At 38.4% G+C, this 21,738-nt stretch overlaps 1 protein-coding gene across 1 annotated transcript in view; it reads right to left on the reverse strand.

The window, feature by feature from the left end:
* DCDC1 (doublecortin domain containing 1) overlaps nucleotides 1-19,624 on the reverse strand; it is a 276,353-nt gene extending 256,729 nt beyond the window's left edge. The window contains exon 1 of the mRNA XM_081939283.1: nucleotides 19,595-19,624. Within this exon, the coding sequence (XP_081795409.1) occupies nucleotides 19,595-19,612 (18 nt within the window). The 5' untranslated portion in view covers nucleotides 19,613-19,624. The remainder of the gene's footprint in view (nucleotides 1-19,594) is intronic.
* Between the last annotated feature and the right edge of the window lie 2,114 nt (nucleotides 19,625-21,738).

The following is a 21,738-nucleotide window of genomic DNA, read 5'->3' on the forward strand; positions in this document are numbered from 1 at the left end:
AATGACCCAGTCACAGACACTATTACTGATAAGAAGGAAAGAATGAGGACAAGAAAGCATAACCACCAATGTTGACAACATAATCAATGAAGGGAGCAAGCTGGGTAATGTGATTTTTTTTCAATTTTATTAACAAACATGTAAAATACACAAACACAAAACTTAGACGTACAACACATTTACACAATGCAATACAAACAGGAGCTTCCTGCTCTTTCTAATAGCAATTATCAATCAATACCGCTCACCTTATATTATTTCCCCTTCTATTGTATTTCATTTGGATTTCACCATTCTTAACTCTCTTATTTTACTCATAACTATTATTTTTGAGTTTTGTTATATTCCTTCATTGATTCTTGTTTCTTTCCTCGATCCACCTATGCCATTTATCCCATATCTGATAGAACTCTGATTCTTCTTTTTCCTGAATTTCTTTAGTTAATTTGTCCATTTCAGCACAGTCCATAACCTTTCTTATTATTTCATCTTTGCTTGGAGTTAGTTCTTTTTCCATTTCTGGGCATAGGCAATCCTTGCCGCTGTAATTATATGTAGTATTAAATATTGGATTTCTTTTTTGTATTTCACAGACATTATTCCTAATAAAAAATTTCAGGTTTCCATTCTATTTTAACCCCCTTATTGCCTCCAGCCAATTTTTGATCTTTTTCCAAAAAAATTTAGCCTCCTCACAGGTCCACCATAAATGGTAATATGTTCCATTTCCAACATTTTGGGGATATATTTGTTGAGATTTTAGCTAACCTTGTTGGTGCCAGGTGCCATCTATAAAACATTTTGTATTGGTTTTCCTTGTATGCAACTGAGAGTGTCATTTTTAAGTTTGTTCCCCAAATTTTTTTCCATTTGTCTAATTCAATATTATAGCCAAAGTTCTGTGCCCATTTTATCATTTGTTCTTTCACAATTTCCTCTTCCATTTTATACTTCAGGAGAAATTTATATATTCTCCCTATCATCTTTCTATCTGAGCTTTGAATAATTTTATCCAGTAATGTGATATTTTGTACAGATATTTCTTGAAATACTAACACCAAGTATTATTTATCCCACTTACTAATCACACAGAAGCAGCATGATTCAAAAACTCTGTTCAAGCCAATCACTAAAGTTGAAACTGATTAAATCTGTTTGAATAAAGTAGTTTAAATAAAGCTGTTTAATTGTTTTATAAAACTGTTTTAATAAGATTGTTTTTATAGACTGAATGTCTGCTGCCATCTACTGACCAAAATAATCAACATTTGGATTTAACGGACATCCCTTAGCCCCTAGTCCGTTAAATCAAGTTTTTATTGCTTTGTTGTTATTATGTATGTTTGTATTTTTAAAAAAACAATTTTAATATGTACTTGGATAGGAGGATATGACTGGAATGTACTTGTTAATTTATTACTGAAATGACTTGTTAGTATGGCTTAGGAATATGCCATCCATTGCTAATTGCAATATGTTAATTTATTACTGAAATGACTTGTTAGTATGGCTTAGGAATATGCCATTCATTGCTAAGTGCAATATGAACATTTGAAAAATCCACCCAGAAAACCAACTCTGCATTTCTTTCTAAAGGGTTACTAAAGAAAAGCTCATTTAAAGTTCATATTGTGAATGCTCCCAAATAGGCTGTCTGAATATACATACATACATACATACATACATACATACATACATACATACATACATACACACATACACACACACACACACACACACACATACATACATACATACATACATAAGAAAGGGTAGAATTGGATAAGAGTACATAGAATTCCATGAGTTTTGCTTTTCCCCTAGGAAGAAAACATTCAAAGAATGGAAACAAGAATTTAACTCTGGTTTCTTGGGTTTCAGAATACACTGGACATCAGGATCCCTTGGTATTAATGTTCAAAATGTGTTTATAATAGTTCTATTACTCTCACAAGTATAATGGAATGGAAAAGCTGTGGAGAACAATTTCAAAGAAATATAGTAAACATGTATCAGAATCGAATTGTGCTTTTATGATAATCCCATCTTCCTGGATCAACAGGAACGCCCCCAATACAAATATACCAACTTACTAATACATACACTGAAATCTGTCTTTATTTATAACATATCCAAACTGCCAGGTGCTCATCTGCCCCCAATGTTGCACAAGAAGATGTATCTAAAATGATGACAAATAAAATACAGCAGACATATAAATACTCTCTGAACTCTAGGACTTAGAGGGAAGTTGTTCTGCATCCTATTCACAATAAAAGACAGTGGAAGAACAATCTAGCAATATCAAATTTATTTCCATGCCATTAAGATTGCCAAAGCAACCAAGGCAACTGTGCAAAATTCACCACTTCATATATCTCAGGTACTGCTGAAAACCTTATTCCTGGAGTAGCTTGAAGGAATATTGCTCAATTTAGGTAACTGTTTGTCAAATAAAACAACCTGATGGACCTACCCTCCTGATGACCTTAATTCAGAGCAGCATGGAGATATGCATGAGCACCGTATGTGGAGACAACACTTCAATAATGGCAGCTTAGAGACAGCATATAAGGTTTGTGTAATTTAACTTTTCATATTTTATGTAGAGAGATCTATAGAATGAATTACACATAAGAGGATAATTTATTTCATACAGTTTATTTCTAATATGTTCTTGAGAGAAGGAATTCAATTTGGCATAGATTGAAGAACCTGTAGTAATATATGTTCATTCCCTACCAAATTCATAAATAAGATCCGCAGTCCATTCAGTCTGAATCTCTTGTCATGCAGCTGCTAGTTATATATTCATTACCACAGATCACACTATCCTAGCATTTTGTTACCACCATTGCTAGTGCAATTGCCTGAGACTAAAGTATCCTCATCAACTGTCTAACAGCAGCACCATGATTGTGCCCAACCCTAAACCCAGAAAACAGGGGGAGGAGTGAAAGTTATAATATTTGTGGACCCAAGGACAACAATGACGACTAAAGCATCAATTAAATTTTTGAGAAATGTGTTCTTCTGAAAGGTGGGATATAAATATTCATAACAAATCAATAATAAACCAGGAAACATGGCTATTTTACCTGAGTAGAACCAGCAGCAGAAGGCACTGGTGAGTACAAGAAAACATTACAATTTAAAATTGTTTAAGGTTAGGCAAAAAGTTAAAAACATTTAAAATGTAAAAATATAAATGTTGAAAAGTGAAAAATGGTTTCAATTGACATCTCATAAGTCTTCATTACAGGAGACTCCTTTCTACTTCAATTGTCAATAATTGTCAGTATTACATTTAATAAAAATATGAGTTATTTTTTCCCAAAACTACAAATATAGTGCTGTACAGAACAGTGAAAAGTAAATTGTAGTGTGCGATGGTTTGCTTTGTAGAATGTGTCAATCTGATCAGTTCCTTTCTAACGCTATGTATTAAAAGAACTTGAGAAACTATCAACTGAATATAGTCTGTATTTCTTTGCTCCTGATGACACCTCCTGACTCCCATCTTTTCCCAATGCAACATATCCTCCTCTGAATGAATACATCAATTGACATACCCAACATATTCACTGACATATGAAATCTTGATCTCAATGCTAATGAATTATGTGGAAGGAAAAGAATGCATTTTCTATGCAAGTAGTTTTTTGTTCCCATTTCAGATTAAACCCCAGTATTGTTGGTGCTGCAACAGCTGGAATCAATGTTATTTATTTATTTATTTTTACTTTTTTATTTATGGCGTCATTTTGTTACAAAAGAGAATTAGATGGGTAGCCAACCGAGCCTTACATAAGGCTATGAGGACAAGTCATATCAGAATGTAGATGAAAACTTGCCATAGGTCTGCATCATGGATGACTTTGTTCTACTTCAGTTATATCAGTATCACAAAGCTCTGTTTAAAGCTTTTGAAGACTGACTTCAAAGACTGGGTTCCTGAAAGAAAATGCTGTTGAGATCAATGTAGGTCCAAAAAATAAGCTTCAGGGGCATATGACAAAGATATTCTCAGTATCCCATTCCTACCTATTGTTTGGTTTAAGATAACAAGTCTAATTCTATCTTGTACTTGTTTAACGTAACCTGCAGCTTTATATCTAGATAAGGTAATAACTGCAATCATTTAATTAGATCTTTAGTTTCTTCTAGCAATGCTGTGGAATTTTTCCCTGACTGGAAAAAAAATCCCATGTCCAGTGTCAAATAGTAAGGATAAATGATTATGACGGACATTCAGGGAACTGTAAATGACTTGCTATTTATATCTCATGAACTGTGTTTATATTTATAAAGAAACTGTATCATAAGACAAATGTTAAGAATGTCAAAATTATTTCATATTTCCTTAAAAATACAAATGAATCAAAGCCAATTAGCCCAATGCCCCCTTCTCACAAACATGTGGAATAAAACCAATTATCTTGGAAAAAAGCCAATTAAAATTAAACTGATAATCTTAATATCCAAACTTCTAATAATCTTTGGATAATTACTTTTCACACAAAGATGTTTTTAAGGTAAACTGTGAAATATTGTCCATCTATCATGCTTATAAGCAGCAACAATATCCTCAATGCTTTGTTATCTTTAAATGTTATAGTGTGGTTTATGCTAACAAGTAATCATTGTGATACTAAACATGTTTATAATGCATGTCTTTGTGGTTATTTTTAACATTCTTAAGAACAAATTCTTAACATACTCTTTTATTTGCACTTCATGACAGAAAATAGATTAAAAACTTTACTGAGTTGCTACATCTTTACTGAGAGTACAACTATATACATGATATGAACTTTTAACTTTTGCAATGACTACAATGAATTTGATTATCAATTAGAAAATAGAAAATACACCATTGTATTATATGGGCAAGAATACTAATTCTCAAATGGGAGTCATATGCAATATTAGCAAAACAATAGCATTTAGACTTATATACCACTTCACAGCACTATAAGGGAATAAATGGCTACTTGTAAAATTCTTAGTTCTTTCCACATAATGTTTATTTATTCAAAATAAGTGATATGTCATTGTACACATTACTATTCTGTTTGTACATTTTTGGCTGTCGTGTTCAGAAATACATTCACTAGTATCAGTGGTGATAATGATAATGGTTGATGTTTTTGATAGCAAATAAGGAGTGGAATGTCAAATCTGAGACTCAATTTAAATTTCTGTTTGAAAAGTCCAGTTATTTTACATAAGAACAGTATTATTCTTCATGTAATTAATGTTGCAGTAGGTACACATTTCACATTTGATTATTATTAATCTTTTCCCACATAATTATATTATGCATAAATAATTAAAATGAATAATTAAACTGAAGCATGGAATTAAATAATTTTCATTCCATGAATAAACTAGTACAATCCCTAGGAGCAGTAGCATATACTTTAAAAATCCAGAAGTATTTAACAGTTTCATGGGAAGAATGGGAAAATATTTTGATTTGAATGTACTTTAGTTGCTATTATCTTTGCATTGTCCATCCTGCTCTATTTTTCCCCAATATAAAAATGTTATAATATACCTTCTCTCTTGCCAATTCAAATGGATCTATAAAAATTCATAAAAAATATGGAACTAAACTATTAGAGCTTCCTTTGTGCTGAGTCTGCAGAAAATTTTCTGAAAAATAACAAACTTGTCATATTATTCTTTGATAAAACTCTATTTTCCCTGGGTCAACAAGTTTCAAAATAGCAAATGCCTCATAATGATCATAATGTCCAAATATTATACATTTATTTCCAAGTCCATTAAAACTTTGTCATTTCTAACAAAAAAAAATCCAGTTGTTTGACAGTCATGCTATGTGGCCAGTATGCTTAAAATGAAACTTAACATAAAAATGCAATGATAGAATAGAATCTGAGATTACACAGTCCAGAAATGGGAAGGGGATTCTTTCACGGTTTTAAAAATATATTGTAAGTTAGCATACAAAATATTATATATTTCATTCAGATCAATCTAAATTATAGCAATGTTGCATTTTTGAGGAACAGTCTTTCTATAATTATGATACTGTAAACACAATTAATTGGAATTTTAAAAATATATTACTAATGTTAATTCCGTCATAATGCCTCTTTCACAACAAATGTAACAATGCAAAAATTCAAAGCTGATCATCTTTTATCACATGTGTACTAAATTGGTAAACATTAGTAAATTATAAAACACTGCCAACCTGAATATTTAATTATCAACATTTAATGACCTATTACATATTTTTTCAGTTTAGCATACTATGAACTAATTTGTAATTAACTGTTACTTTAAAAATAATAATGTATTATATTATTAATGCATATTATTGTATGCATACACCAAATTGTATTAATATTATATTGAAACTTAATATTATCTATAAGATGAGCAATGTATTTACCAAAACTGCATTAAAATAAATATTAAACACTTTCCATTTTTATTATGTCTATATTCTGTTTTCTATAACCTGATTTTTAAATATAATTAAGTAGAGAAACGCATACAAAACTCTCTCTCTCTCTCTCTTACATACACACGCACACACTCACAAATACACACACACAACTTTTTGACCACAAACCCTTACTTATCTCATGACTTCTTCAAATTAAAAAACATTTTTTAAAAATATATCAGCTAATATTTTAAATTAGATGGATTTAGTCCCAATCTTATTTCATTTGCTATGTTCCATTGCATCTTTGTATACTTTCCAAAACTGGTATCATTTTCCAATCTTCTAGAATAATTTCAAAGTGGGAGGGGGATGTATGTGGTGGAAATAGTCATTCTGTTTTTGAATACCATCCCGTTATGAGATAGAAATCAACATAATTTAAGCTGTATTATAAAATGCCAATATTATTTAATATAATTCTGTACTTGAAAAATTTTAAACATATAATTAATGTATCTTATTAGGTGATTCCAAATTACTAGAAAATAATTACATAATTTATTATCATTAAATAGAAAAGCTCTTTTTCCCACTCAATACTTTGTATGATACAGCATCATTTTTATTTATATTTTAAAAGAAACCTGTTTAAAACAATTTCAATAAAACAATAAAATGATAGTGGACTTGTTCTGGAATGACTTATCTAATTAACATTGCATTTTGAAATCAGGTTAAGTAGTAGATATTTTAATGGAGAAAAGATACAGATAAATTGGTGCTGCTGACAACAGCATAAACCAAATCATACTATCTTTCAAATTATCATATATGACTGAATTTCCTCCTTTTGCTCTTAATTCATCTGTAGCACATTAGACAAGGTAATAATTTATGATAATCATATGAAAATATACAATTAATATTCATCACCTCTAGTTTCTCATCACTTTAGATAATCAGTAATGCAGAGTGAAAATGCTGTCAGATTTCTAATTGCTTTGTAATGGGCCTGAAATAGGGAAATCATTAAAGACAAACAATCTGTCACTTGTCTGTTATTTCAACTATCTATCACTAAAAAAGAAACTCAGTAAAGATATTGCTAATGAGCTACAGATGATTTCACTGAATGTACCCTGAAATGTATTTTAAACAATACTGTATTTGCCTAAGCAATTCTCTAGACACAATCAATATATACAAGTGTATGGACTTCAAAAATTAGCATTACAGTGCATTGCTTGATCTAATTGCACTAGTTACACCTAGTACTAAACACATTTAATTTGTACTGTAAACCAGTACAATACTGATGGTACAGTACCAATTTTCAGTGGGGATCTCATTCCATATGACATCTGTACTGTCTAAGATCCATCTATTCATAAGCTTCCCATTTACCTACAGAGAAGGAACTGCTTCCTATGCCACTATCCAATTTATATTCACCAAATATTCCCTTATTAAAACAGAGATTCTGAAATCTTGCATATATTGTAATAATACTGTAAGATGTCCATGGGGATCCTTTAATGTTTACTGATATTTGCATCCTATTTATTGTAAGCTAGTAGGTTCAAACAGGGCAAATAACCATAGATATGAAGTTGGGGATGACCTCAAATGTACTCCCCCCCTCCCCAACTTAATTGCAAAAAGAAAATTGGTAGCAGATGCATAGAAGAGTATCAACTAAATGGTCTGGGAAAGACATTTCTCATGTAAAAAATAACACAGAGAAAAATTGTTGCAATGAAAAACTTCATGCATAGTAAAGTCATGATGGCTTTACTATGAAGGAAGAAAATATGGAATAAGGCATGAAAGCAGGAGTGAAGCAGAAGAAATTTAATAGCATATTAGCATATTAAGCATATTAAACTGCATTTAGGATTGCTCTACAAAATATTTAAAACATTGCCACTTCATTTTCAAGAGCTATATTTTATACAAACTATTTAAACAACATGAGAGTGAAACTGAGATACTTGCCAAACTTATTTCCCAGGAATTAGTAATCCTTTAGAGAAGAATAGTTGCATGTTTAGAGTACAGCACTTTCATATAACTATTAGCTTTATGTGTCTTACTTTCTGTAGAAATTTGTGCCACAGAATTAAGTGTAAGATAAGAGAGGTGACTACTCTTCCAATTGCTTTTGAACTGGGGAAGGGCCATGGCAAGCTGCTACAGCTTTAGAAGGGAGGCTAAGAATAAGTACTGCTTGTACCTATTCTGCCCCTATAAATGTTCTTGGATTTACTGTTGAATCCTTTGGCTTTAATGGCAGTTATCTAATAATAAAGTCATTGTAGGCAAGGTGACTAGATTTCTCCTATAGATTTATTGCTATTCTTCTATATTTGGAAAGCATTCACCAATCAGTGGCATGAATGGGATAGACCTAAGTTTCTATATGAATTTATGAATAGGTTTGCCAGTATCAAGACCTCATTGGATATTCCCTGTTTAAAATTAAGTGAAATAATGTCAAAATAAAGTTAATATGTAATGGTACAAATAAAATAGTGGAAGTGTGTTTTCTCCTCTTCTTGGTTGGAAGTTCAGAGAGAAATATTCAAAAATAAAGATGAAATGGATGAGGGATATGAGAGATACTCAAAAAAGAAGCAGTACTTAAGTGGACTAGCATAAAATATAAATAGTGTACAGGAAGCTAAGTAGGGCCTAGAGAAGAGAGGGCATTGCTCATGCCTCCCAGCATTCCCACACACTATGCTAGGAGCAGTGACGTGCGGTCAGTAGAGGCAAGGGAGGCAGGGCCTCACCTCTCTTCATGGAATAATAGTATATAATATTATATACTATATATATAATATTATATACATCCGTCCGGCCGCGCCCGGGAGACGCAGAGGGAGAAATGTTGTCGGCACCTCCGGATGACGAACCAGTCGCTTGCTTTCGTCATCGGGAGGCTGACAACATTTCTGCCTCTGCGTCTCCCGGGCGCGGATGGATGAAGGTAGCCAGAATGGCGCCGAAGCAGTCCGGCGAGCGAGCGAGCGAGGCAGCGAGATCTTCGGTCACTCGTCCACCGGACTGCTTCCGCATCTCCCGGGCGCGGATGGACGAAGGTAGCCAGAATGGCGCCGAAGCAGTCCGGCGAGCGAGCGAGGCAGCGAGATCTTCGGTCACTCGTCCACCGGACTGCTTCCGCATCTCCCGGGCGCGGATGGACGAAGGTAGCCAGAATGGCACCGAAGCAGTCCGGCGAGCGAGCGAGCGAGGCAGCGAGCGAGGCAGCAAGCGAGGCAGCGAGATCTTTGGTCACTCGTCCACCGGACTGCCTCGGCGCCATTCTGGCTACCTTCGTCCATCCGCGCCCGGGAGATGCGGAAGCAGTCCGGTGGACGAGTGACCGAAGATCTCGCTGCCTCGCTCGCTCGCCGGACTGCTTCGGCGCCATTCTGGCTACCTTCGTCCATCCGCGCCCGGGAGATGCGGAAGCAGTCCGGTGGACGAGTGACCGAAGATCTCGCTGCCTCGCTCGCTCGCTCGCCGGACTGCTTCGGCGCCATTCTGGCTACCTTCGTCCATCCGCGCCCGGGAGACGTGGAGGCAGAAATGTTATCGGCCTCCCGATGACGAAAGCAAGCGACTGGTTCGTCATCTGGAGGCGCCGACAACATTTCTCCCTCCGCATCTCCCGGGCGCGGATGGACGAAGGTAGCCAGAATGGCGCCGAAGCAGTCCGGCGAGCGAGCGAGGCAGCGAGATCTTCGGTCACTCGTCCACCGGACTGCTTCCACATCTCCCGGACGCGGATGGACGAAGGTAGCCAGAATGGCGCCGAAGCAGTCCGGCGAGCGAGCGAGCGACGCAGCCTGATCTTCGGTCGCTTCCAGAGCCGGAGCGGGATGGAGCAGCCACCGCCTTGGAAGTGAGTCGCACGGACGGAGCTTTGGGGCTGAGGAGAGAGGCAGGGACGGAGGGAGTGGGGGGAGAGGAGCCGCCCCCCTCACCCCCCAGGCAATGGGGAAAGCTTTCCCGAAATGGGGGGGGTGTTGCGGAAAATAAAAAGGGTGCGCGCTGGGGGGGACGAAGGAGGCTTTGGCGTGCCTTAGAGGCGGGCGGGCAAGCAACGAAAGGAGCAGCGAGGGCGGGCGGTGGCTGCAGGCGGTGGCTGCAGGCGGCAAGGCTTGAGCGGGGTGAAAGGGACTGGTGCCAGTGGAGGAAGTAATGCTACGCCGCGGTCCCCTTAATGTTCACTCAGGAAGGCGGAGAACGAGACCACGTGGTCTGCACACGTGGTCTGCACACGTGGTCCCATTCCCCGCCTTCCTGATGACGTCACCAGCCTCCCCAGCCATAACCCTCACCGCACGTCACTGGCTTGGAGTTGTCTCTATGGTTCTTTCAACACAGGCAAAGTAATTTCTATTCTTCTGAATTTAATAAACATGATATTTAGCATTGTTTCAGATAGTCTCTCATTAATGTTTTATTATTTATTTTTATTGTAAAGTATTTTATCTATTTTTATTCCATTAAAAATCTTTTAATTTTATTGTAAACCACTTTGGAGTTTTTAATATTTTGATATAATATATGACCATAATATTGAATAAAAAGGAGATATTAGAGTTGTTAAGGAAGGATAATGCTGAAGTCAGGTTAAATCCATACATTAGAAATGTTTATGTGTAAGAATGTGACAGAAAGCAACCTTGATGACTGCTTAAGCTTCTGAAAATCCCTGTCAAGGAAAGCTGACTACTTTTATCTTTGTATTTATTCTGCCAGCAACAAAGCATTTTCAAACATATATGTTTATTGAAATATTGGTAGCCTTATTTATTTTACAAATGTAAAATGTGTTTGTATATATTCAATTTAGGTGCTTTTCTATTTTAATGGTTATTTTGCATTTTCAGTACAATATTTAACAAAAAGGAAGCGGAAAAAATATTTTTGACATAAAGATTGAATTGGCAGATTTACAGCATCATAACCAGAGAACTAATTTAAGGATTAAAGAAGTGGCAGAGAAAAGCAGAACAAACAATTTGACTACTTATCTCATTCAAAAATTAATGACTTGAGTTCTGATGTGAAGTTAATCAAGATATTAAACATGCTCAACAGGTTTACCTATTGAACATATCAGAACATAAAGAAATCCAGAGACATTTTGGTTAGATTTATGAATTCAAATATAAAAGAAAAAATTATAATAAAAACAGAACTGGAGGAAATTAAATGGGGAAGTGAGAGAATATTATTTTTCTAGGATTTCAGTGTACAGTAGCTACATTATTGCAAGAAAGGAATTCAAACCATTGACAGAAAAACTTGTGCATTATGAGATTCAATACAAATGGGGTTTTCCTTTCATGTTAATTGTTTTTAGGTCACAAGGGCAAAATATTCAGCTTCGAGATCAGAGGTTTTTTGGCAGAATTCCCTAACAAGGGGTGAAGGAAGCTATCTATGTCTTGGAATGTAGACAGCAGGCTCGACTACAAGTGGTAGATAAGCACACTGCATTGAGCTACAGAGTAGCTGAAAATATATTGATTGTTCTACTCTTTTTGAATCTTCAGGTTTAGAGCAAAGGGGAAAAGGAGGGAGTTAAATAAATAAGGGAAAAGAACTATATCAAATAATAATTTAGATAAAATTGTGGCTAATTAATTACTGTAATTAAAACTGGGAGACTGGTGAGGGGGAGAAAGAGTCACTAGTTCTTTTTCCCCTTAAATCATATATATAGGTCCTTAAAGAGACTTTGTGATCTGGCAATCTAAATGAGATTGGAGGACAGGGAAGTTGGATATGATAATAGTTTAATCTGGGGATGGATGAGGTAAGGGATAGGGGAGGTATGTGATCACCAAAGGGGGAAGGGAGACTGGGATGAGAGTAACTACGTAATAAACAGAATAGTAACATTTACATGTGATTATTATAATATCAGTCAGTACGTTGATAGATTTTGCAAGTAATCAGCTTTTTAAAAAGTCTTACATGTGTAATTATGTTTACTGTATAAAGAAATTAGAGATGCTTTTACAAGTGCAGGTAATGAGTAAACAATGTAAAATTGTTTCACTAAATGTTAAGAGATCTGGTATTTATAATTAAATTAAACCATTTAAAACAGCAGCCCTAGCTCCCGGGCCATGTCCCATTACTGGACTGTGGCCCATTTGAAACCAGGCTGCACAAGCGGCTGGCCAATGCACACACACACACATGCAACTCAACGTGCACAAATGGTGGGCTGGTGCACATGTGCATAGCTCAACTTGCACAAGCTGCGAGCCAGTTCCCCTCTGCCCCCTGCTGGGTCGCCTAGCCATAAAGGTTGAGGACTGCTGATTTAAACTATATGTAGTTACCGGTGTGTTACAAGAAATATATAAAACAAATCAGTTGGATGAAAGGTAGTATAATGAATATTTTTTTAAATGTTCTAATAAATCAGGGGAATTAAAGTTGGCATATATTTCTAGATTTAAAAGATAGGGATGATAGGTATCTATTTATAGAAGGGAAACCTGAGAATAAAACATTAACTCTAGCATCTATATACACCCCAAATTGGAATAAAATCAGTTCCTACAAACATTTATGAATCAAAAAATGTAACTTCTTGGAGGACATATAATCTTTATAGACTAGAAATATTTTATAGCAATAGTAAACCTCTCAATAAAGTTCAGACAGAGCAACAAACAGGTGATAAGATACCATGGCTTTTTTGGCATCAATTTAAATATCTTCTGGGCAATAGAAATATTAGAGCTTCAGCAATATGGCTTTATACAAGTTTGAGAATTTAATACTTCATTATTTAGTACAATAAAAAAGGATAATTTCAAAAATGTATATGTTACTATTGCACTTAGAAATAGGAGACCCACCATATGGATTAATCAAAGTTTGGGATACAGTTCTTGGTAATCTGAGACAGAAGACAAATTGGCAGCAATTATAGAAACCAAGTGGATTCAATTCAGTTTCAGTCCAAGAAATGCAGTGGAATATTATACATTGCTGGCAACATGTATCAAAGTTATTCTAAGTCCCAAAAAGTCATTCTTTCATTTGAGGGAATTATGTAATAAAATTATATCCTTTTGTCAACCCCCCCCCCCCCACCATCCTTTGGAGAGATAAATATTATCACTAAACAAAGAATTGGATGCTGTCTAGATTGATTGCACTTTTTACAGGACTAAATTATAAACTTATAAATAAAAAATTGATCAGTATGATATGCTGCATGTATATGGTTAATTTTTCACATCTATAGTATATGATATTTTATTTATGTGGTAGCAGATTTTTTTGTATTTTCTTTTTTCCCCATATGTACGTTTCTTGGAATTATCCAGTCAGTTTTGACTCTCAGCGATTGTCTTGATAAATCCATGCAGTTTTTGGGCGAGATTTTTCAGAAGGCAAGTTTACAATTGCCTGTTTCCTAAGGCTAAAAGAGAGTGACTGACCCAAGGTCACCCAACTGTTTTCATGGCTAAGGTGGGACTAGAACACATGCTCTCCCAATTTCTAGCATGATGCCTTAACTGCCATTCCAAACTGGCTATCTTACTTAATAACATCAACATTTTATATGACACTATCAATGACAAGAGGCAGCTTGTAACATTCATATGAAATAAATTTAGAAACTCTGGTTTTAAAAAATCCTCAAAGATGGAAATCAAAGTATTTTAAACTAAATTTCAACACAGAATGGTCCCAGCTCGTGTGAATAATTCCTAGATTCTGCCATGGAAAAGGCTGAATCAACTGCCGATACTAAACATACACAATACATGACAAAAACTACAAAAGGGGCCCTAGCTGAAGAACCATGCATATTTTATTGCTATGTAACATATCTGACATGGTTTTCCTAGTCTACTAGTTACTTAAATTATTACCTTTTTCCTCCAAATTAATTATGTTTCTTGAAGACATATCGTTCCAGTTTGTTTTGCCTGGAGTACTACTGGTAGAGGGCTGCAAAACCATTAATACATCATCCCTTTTTGAGGCGCTATCAGGTCCTCCAGTCTCAGGAGAGACCTTTCCTTCAATGGGAAAACAGTCTCTCCTCAAGATCTGCAAAGCTCCATTGGATCCAGATGAAAGTCAGCTTCAAAACCGTACCTCTTGAACAAGATATTAGCAGGTAATAAATCAGCTCAGTTCAACTCCTGAAGAGACCTGACACATGAGGTTACACTAGCTGTGTAAATAAATCAAATGGAAATATCCTTGCATCCAATGAAATCCTTTTCAAAATATTTATCTAACAAGTATTGTCTGCTTCTGAAAATAAAGAAACATTATCAGCTTTGTTTGTACCACAAGAAGTGACTATTTGGCACATTTCTATTTAATGTTTCGGAGACTAGTATTTTCTTTTCAAATTATATCTCACATTTTTCACTTTTCAGACACATATAGACACCGCAATAGAAACATCGATTTCAGTTTTTAATGTGTTAGCTGTTAAGTCCTCGAGGCTACGACGCCATTGACTATCATTGCCGGCCCCTGATTGGTTGAGACACGAGCAGCTAGCTGGCGGGATAATGCAGCCATTCTATTGGTTCAGTGTCTGACAGCTCTAGTATAAAAAGGGCTGTCAGCTGTCAAATGTTGCTGTTTGCCGGGTCGAGGTTTGCCTTACATTTTGCCATATTATACTGTTAATAAAGGTTGTTTTAGCTTCAACCTGCCTTGCCTCAGTTCCTTCTGCCTCGTCCTCCCTACAGAACCCTGGTGACGAAGATGGGATCAGGACTATGGTAAGGACAAGCGAAGTCACTAATAAGAGCTGTCTCAAGTCACAGGCGACGAGAAGTCGCTCTGAGGCTAATTCCTCAAGTTCCGTCCTTCTAAGGATGGCTAATCTACCGGCATTCACGGCATTCAGCCTGGCTACTGAAACATGGGATGCCTACATCGAGCGGTTCGAGTGCTTCCCAGGGGCAAACGACTTCACCGGTTTGTCCAGTGGCCATAAAAGAAGATATTTTCTCAGCGCATGTGGCCATGAGATGTTTGGAACAGCCAGGGCTTTAGCAGATCCTCAATCCATTCATTCGATGCCTTGGGAGACTCTTTTGGAGAAACTTAAAAATCATTACTCTCCAACTCCCTCGTGCATAGCCAGACATTATGCGTTTAGGCAGAAGACCCAGAGAGAAGGGGAATCTGTGAGCGAAGGGGAATTCTGGCTTCCCTCAGAACAGTGGCCCTGCATTGTGACTTTCCTGTGCTGGATGATGCCAGCTGTTAGAACAGCTGGTCTGTGGTATCAAAGACCTCAGACTTCAGCGACGCTTGCTGGCACGAAAAGAGCTGAGCCTTCAGGCTACCGTGAATGAAGCCGCAGCATATGAAATGTCGGACAAATCCACCACAGAAATTCAGATATTTCTGCCACCAGCCACCCATGCCAGCAGGTGCCATGCTGTCCACCACGAAGAAGACAACGACGAAGAGATTAGCCGCCTCAAACTGGCCACCAGAAAAAAACGGACTCAGGCTGATTTTTTACCTCAGGTGGGTTGCCTGAGTTGTGGCGGGAACCATGCAAGTCAGTCTGCAGGTTCAAAGCCACAATATGCCGTTGGTGTGACAGGAAAGGACATTTAGCCAAGGTCTGTAGAGCGGCCATGCCAATCGTTGACCCACCTCTGGAGCGCGCCTTGTCTAGACAATTCGTAAAAAGACTTCCCAAACACCGCAAAGACTGCTTTGCCATCACAGGTGACCAGCAGCATCCTGATTGAGCTATCAGCAATGCATCCCTGACTAAGCCTACCCATAAGATATACCTGACTGTGTGCATAGAGGGAGAATCCTGCAAGATGGAAGTAGGCACTGGCTCTTCCAAATCCTTGGTCTCTTGGGCTACTATCAAACGGATAGTGCCCAGCCTGATCAAAGCTCAACTCGGGCAGTGCCCACTTCTCCTCCGAGACTATCAAGGACAGCCAATACCCATTATGGGTTGCAGCACATTCACCATAGCCAGCAATAACTTCCAGCGGCCTCTTCACCTCATCATTGTAGGTGGCCATTTGCCCAATCTCCTGGGGCTTGACTGGTTCTCCGCATTGGGGCTCAATGTCTCCGGCATCCACTCCGTTGTTCCAGATTCCTTTGCCGCACTGGCCAGCGAGTTCGCGGACGTATTTGACAACAAGCTTGGTAAATATAATGGGACCCCCATTTCTTTTAACTTGGACCCCCAGGTGGCGCCAATACATCTAAAACCCAGGAGAGTGCCTTTTGCTCTTTGGCCCAAAGTAGATTTAGAGCTAGATAAATTAATAGCACAAGGAGTGCTCGAAGCAGTAGACCACTCTCCCTGGGACACCCCCACAGTAATACCTATTAAGCAGGATGGTAGTACTAGAACTTGTGGGGATTTTAAATGCACCATTAATAAAGGGTTGCAAGCCAACCCTTACCCATTGCCATTGGTTCAACATCTGCTCCATTCCTTGGGCCAGGGAAACATTTTTGCCAAATTAGACTTGGCACAAGCATACCAGCAGCTCCCAGTGGACGAAGCCACTGCCATGGCTCAAACTATCATAACGCACCGGGGAGCTTTCAAATGTAAACGTGTGCAATTTGGGGTCAGTGTAACCCCGGGTATTTTCTAGAGCCTAATGGAGTGAATGTTCCAGGGGCTGCCAGGGATGGTACCCTATTTCGACGACATACTTATATCTGCTTTGGATCAAGCTGAGCTCATCGATAAATTAAGAGCAGTCCTGACCCGTTTTCGCCAAGCAGGGCTGAAACTCAAACAAGAAAAGTGTAGGATAGGGGTCCCCAGTGTAGAATTTTTGGGGTATCTAGCTGATTCCAAAGGCATCCACCCTATTCCATCCAAGGTAGAGGCAATTAAGAAAGCCCCCACACCCTCCTCTAAAGCTGAACTGCAAGCCTTGCTGGGGCTGCTTAATTTTTACTCCATTTTTTTACTCCATAAGGCGTCTCTGGCAGAGCTTCTTCATAGGCTCCTGGACTCAAAGATGCCGTGGCATTGGGGGTCTAAGGAAGCCCAAGCCTTTAGGGCAGTTAAGGATGTCCTTACATCCAAATCTTTATTAGTGCAATGCAGTGATCACTTCCCATTAACTTTGGGTTGCGATGCATCGCCTTATGGCACTGGGGCCGTTTTGAGTCACATCCTACCTAATGGCTCAGAAGCCCCAATTGCCTATTATTCGTGCAGCTCTCAGCAGCTGAAAGAAATTACAGTCATGCCATCCACCCCTTCGTAGGCCGTAATTAGGGTGTTGGGGAGGCTATTCGTGACCCATGGGTTGCCTGACGTTGTGGTGACTGACAATGGGCCCCAGTTCACATCGGCACCCTTCCAGATGTTTTTAGGCCAGCATGGCATACAACACCCCAATGGCCCCGTTCCATCCGGCCGGAAATGGCCTGGCAGAACGAACCATCCTGTCGGCTAAGGAGGCATTGGGCCTCCTGGGGCCAGGGAATTGGCACGACAAACTGTCCCAATACCTCCTGGCACAGCATACAACCCCGTGCCCAATCACCAAGCAAAGTCCCGCAGAACGGCTTATGGGTCATCGGTTCCGGACAATCCTGGACCGGATACACCCCGGTTATGCAGCAGAGAAAAGCCCCCTTGCAGGCAACTCCACATGGGCCTTTAATGTAGGAGACCCAGTCTACGCCCAAAACTATGGGGCCAAGGTGGCTTCCCGGACAAATCACGCAACTAACTGGACCCTACTCTTATAGGGTCCAGCTCAGTGATGGGCGAATGTGGCGCTGACACATCAACCAGTTCAGATGGCGAGCCACCAGCACAGTAGACCAGCACCCGGTGCAGGCCCAATCCTGCCCGGGGAACTAATATCGACAGAGGCTGCTCCAGCACAGACAGAGCCGCACGCAACACCCCCCACCAATGCGTTCTTGTCACCAGGCTTACCTGAGAATCCGGTCAGTCCTGCGGCGGTCAAGTTTCCCACCGACTCAGCTGTGCAGTCTCCTGATGTTCCACAGGACTCTCCACCAGTGGCTCCTCATTTGGCCACTGCCCCTGAACTAAGGCGATCTGGGTGGAGCCAATGCCGGCCGGCGTCTTGACTGACTACGCATGTGCTAACTGGGAGGAGAGGGGTGTTAGGTCCTCGAGGCTACGACGCCATTGACTATCATTGCCAGCCCCTGATTGGTTGAGACGCGAGCAGCCAGCTGGCGAAGAATGCAGCCATTCTATTGGTTCAGCATCTGACAGCTCTAGTATAAAAAGGGCTGTCAGCTGTCAAATGTTGCTATTTGCCGCGTCGAGGTTTGCCTTACATTTTGCCGTGTTATACTGTTAATAAAGGTTAAGTTAGCTTCAACCTGCCTTGCCTCAGTTCCTGTCTGCCTCGTTCTCCCTACAGAACATTAGCCAAGTGTACTCCCACATAGAAGAGTGAAGCACTTCGTTAGTAACAAATCAGCCCAATGATCCAGAACAAGATTTTCCCCATCAACCTCTTTTTCATTTTGAAAAGTAGAAAACTAAAGCTCACATTTTGGAGCCCATTAAAATCCTCTAAAATATAGAAAACATGCTCTAAAATATAGTTAGACCTAGCCTAGAAAAATATATATTCAGCCTTCACCCTTTGCAAAAGCTCCAACACAGTTGCTGTATTTCCAACTTCAAAACAACAGACTACTGAAATAAATAAGATTGCATAGATAAGAGTTGAAAATATCAGATAGATGGACAGTGCTAATTATACTAAGATTACATTCTGTTTGTACACTTATTCAGATATTCAATTTCAACACACTACCAGAATAAAGGCCTGGAGTAAGCCCTCCTCTGCTCACTATCTACAGGGCAAAAGATGGGGTTTTTGTGTTCTCCTGGATAGCTGCCCAAATTTGAGCAAGACTAAGATCAGATACGAGGAAAATCCTGAATATCTGAGAAAAGCAGGATGCTACATATTTGTAGGTTGGGACTTCATTTGTTCCTAGAAAAGACTGCATCCATGAGCAGGTAAGAGTTTATTGGCAGTTTCTTGAGCAAAGCTACTGGGAGGTTCAAGCTTTTGCAGTTAATGAAAGTCTTATTTGACATAAATGAAAACTTCAATAATGTGAAGAAATAAAACAATCACTTACTATCGGTTGCAGCGGCATGCCTGTTCTGAATGGTTTTTGGTTGCTATGGTGACAGCGTCTCTCCCTAGCTGGGCTTGCTTTCCTATGAGTGCAGTCAGTCTTTGGGGCCTGGTAGCAAACAGCAACCGTAGCTGGAATGTTCCTAGCAACAGTGCAGCGAGAAATGATTTAAAACAGTGTCTGCTTAGCCCTTCTTTTCCTGTTGGCCTTGACAGCATTACCTGAAAAGCTGCATTATAATCCAGTTTAACTTTTATAATCAATTGCTGCTCTATTCCATTCATAGTAGCCTCTTCCTAAAGGTTTTTTTGACATTTTGTTATGTTGTTTGTTACATCATAAAATGCCTCTTCTGAGGTACTAGGATTTTTTCCCCCAATGTTTTGTTGGTTATGGATTATCTGGTAGAAATCAATGTTGCTAGAAGTTGTAGAAAATGTCTTCATTTCAGTATTCCTCTCAATTCTCATTTCTGTCAGTATTTGCTCCACTTTTGTTTTGCAAGGTGGATGAAGAAAAGCAGTGCTCCTTAAGGTCTCTATAGTTTTCTTTGCTTGTGTGAAATAAGTTACCACATTTTAACTTTCAAAAAGAAGTCTCCTTTGTAAGGTGTATTGGACTGCACAAAATATGACATGCCAGATATATTTATGCTTCTTGCCATAATAAAACTGCTAATATAATCAGTAATAGCTCCTTGGATAACTCCTTCTAGTTAATTGGGCCTGAACAACTATTTCATAATGAGAAATTTGTCACTTATAGACCATTGCGAATTATGGAATGCTAGGATATTACGCCAAAGGACACTTGGCTTTCCTTAGTGGGCAATGAAGCAACCGACTTTACAGCATTTTTATACAATGTTACATTGCAGAGATGCACACAGAGAACTACAAGAATGTCACGTATGAAATTGTGTAGCGGTTTCTAAATTACACTTTCCTCTAGGACCATTCAAGAATTCTCAAGAATGCAGCAACTTTTTTGAGAATAAATAAAATCCCCTATTTGGGGTAATGACATAATATGTTATCTCTGTTTCCCTTAAGTTCCTAGCAGCTTAAGGGAAAGTGGACCATAATAGAGGTTTAAAAACATAGGCACTGATCTTGCAGCAAACATATATGTTCAGCATCACTGAGTGGTAAAATAATCTTCCACTTCTAAATAAGGGTTCACTACACCCTTAAATCAGTGTTGGTGATCGCCAATTTCTGTGAATGAAATCAGATTATAATATAAAATAAGGGTCCTTGATTACAAATATTCTCCTTTATTGGTATAAATTGTCACCATCATTTAAAAACACGCTTGGTATATAAAATCACAACTCTGCTACCTTAGCAGCTCTTGCAGCATTTACTCACTTCTCTGTCACACAAATGAATATATATATAATAGTATGACTACAGGGTTCACTGTATAAACTCAGTGCAAGTTAAACCAGTGTTACAGGATCACTGTCATGCATCCCTGCAAGATACTGTAAAAGGAGAACCATGTTATTCTATGGTGATAGAAAATCAAAAGTCTGGTACACTATTTTTTTCACTAATAAATTTTATTAAAAAAACATTAACTTTCATGAGGGGAAGCTCACTTCATCAGATGTTAGAATAGCTAGACTGATGTAGGATTTAAATTGGTGTGAGGTGGGGAAGAGAGAGAGGAAGATAGATTGATTATGCAAATACAGGTTACATGTGAAACAAATTACAACTACTGTAGAGATCCTCAGTCATCCAGGTCATGGGTCACCTTGTCCCAAAGGTGCTTTTTTCTGGAGGCAACTGACTTTTTTTTTTCTTTGAAGACATTTCACTTCTCTTCCAAAACGCTTCTTCAGCTCTGATAGGATAGTAGGGAATGGAAGGATTTATATTTCTTGCAGACAGCTGGTCATTTGCACCTTTTAGAGGGTCATTGAAGCACTTGGAGGTTTATCTGTGTCCTCAAAGTCACCTGAGTAGTGCTCCTGGTTCCTGTAGCCTGCTTTTTTTTCTGGAAATCCATTCCTACTCCTGCACCATTCAGTGTTCATCCCAAATTGTATAACTAAAAGTCTGTAGAGATTATCAGTCATCCAGATCATGGTTGTCCCAAAGTTGCTTTTTCAGGAAGAAACTGGATTTGGTTTTTTT

The sequence above is a fragment of the Natrix helvetica genome (assembly GCF_964273705.1).
Source record: "Natrix helvetica genome assembly, chromosome: 1".
Taxonomy (NCBI): Eukaryota; Metazoa; Chordata; class Lepidosauria; order Squamata; family Natricidae; genus Natrix; species Natrix helvetica.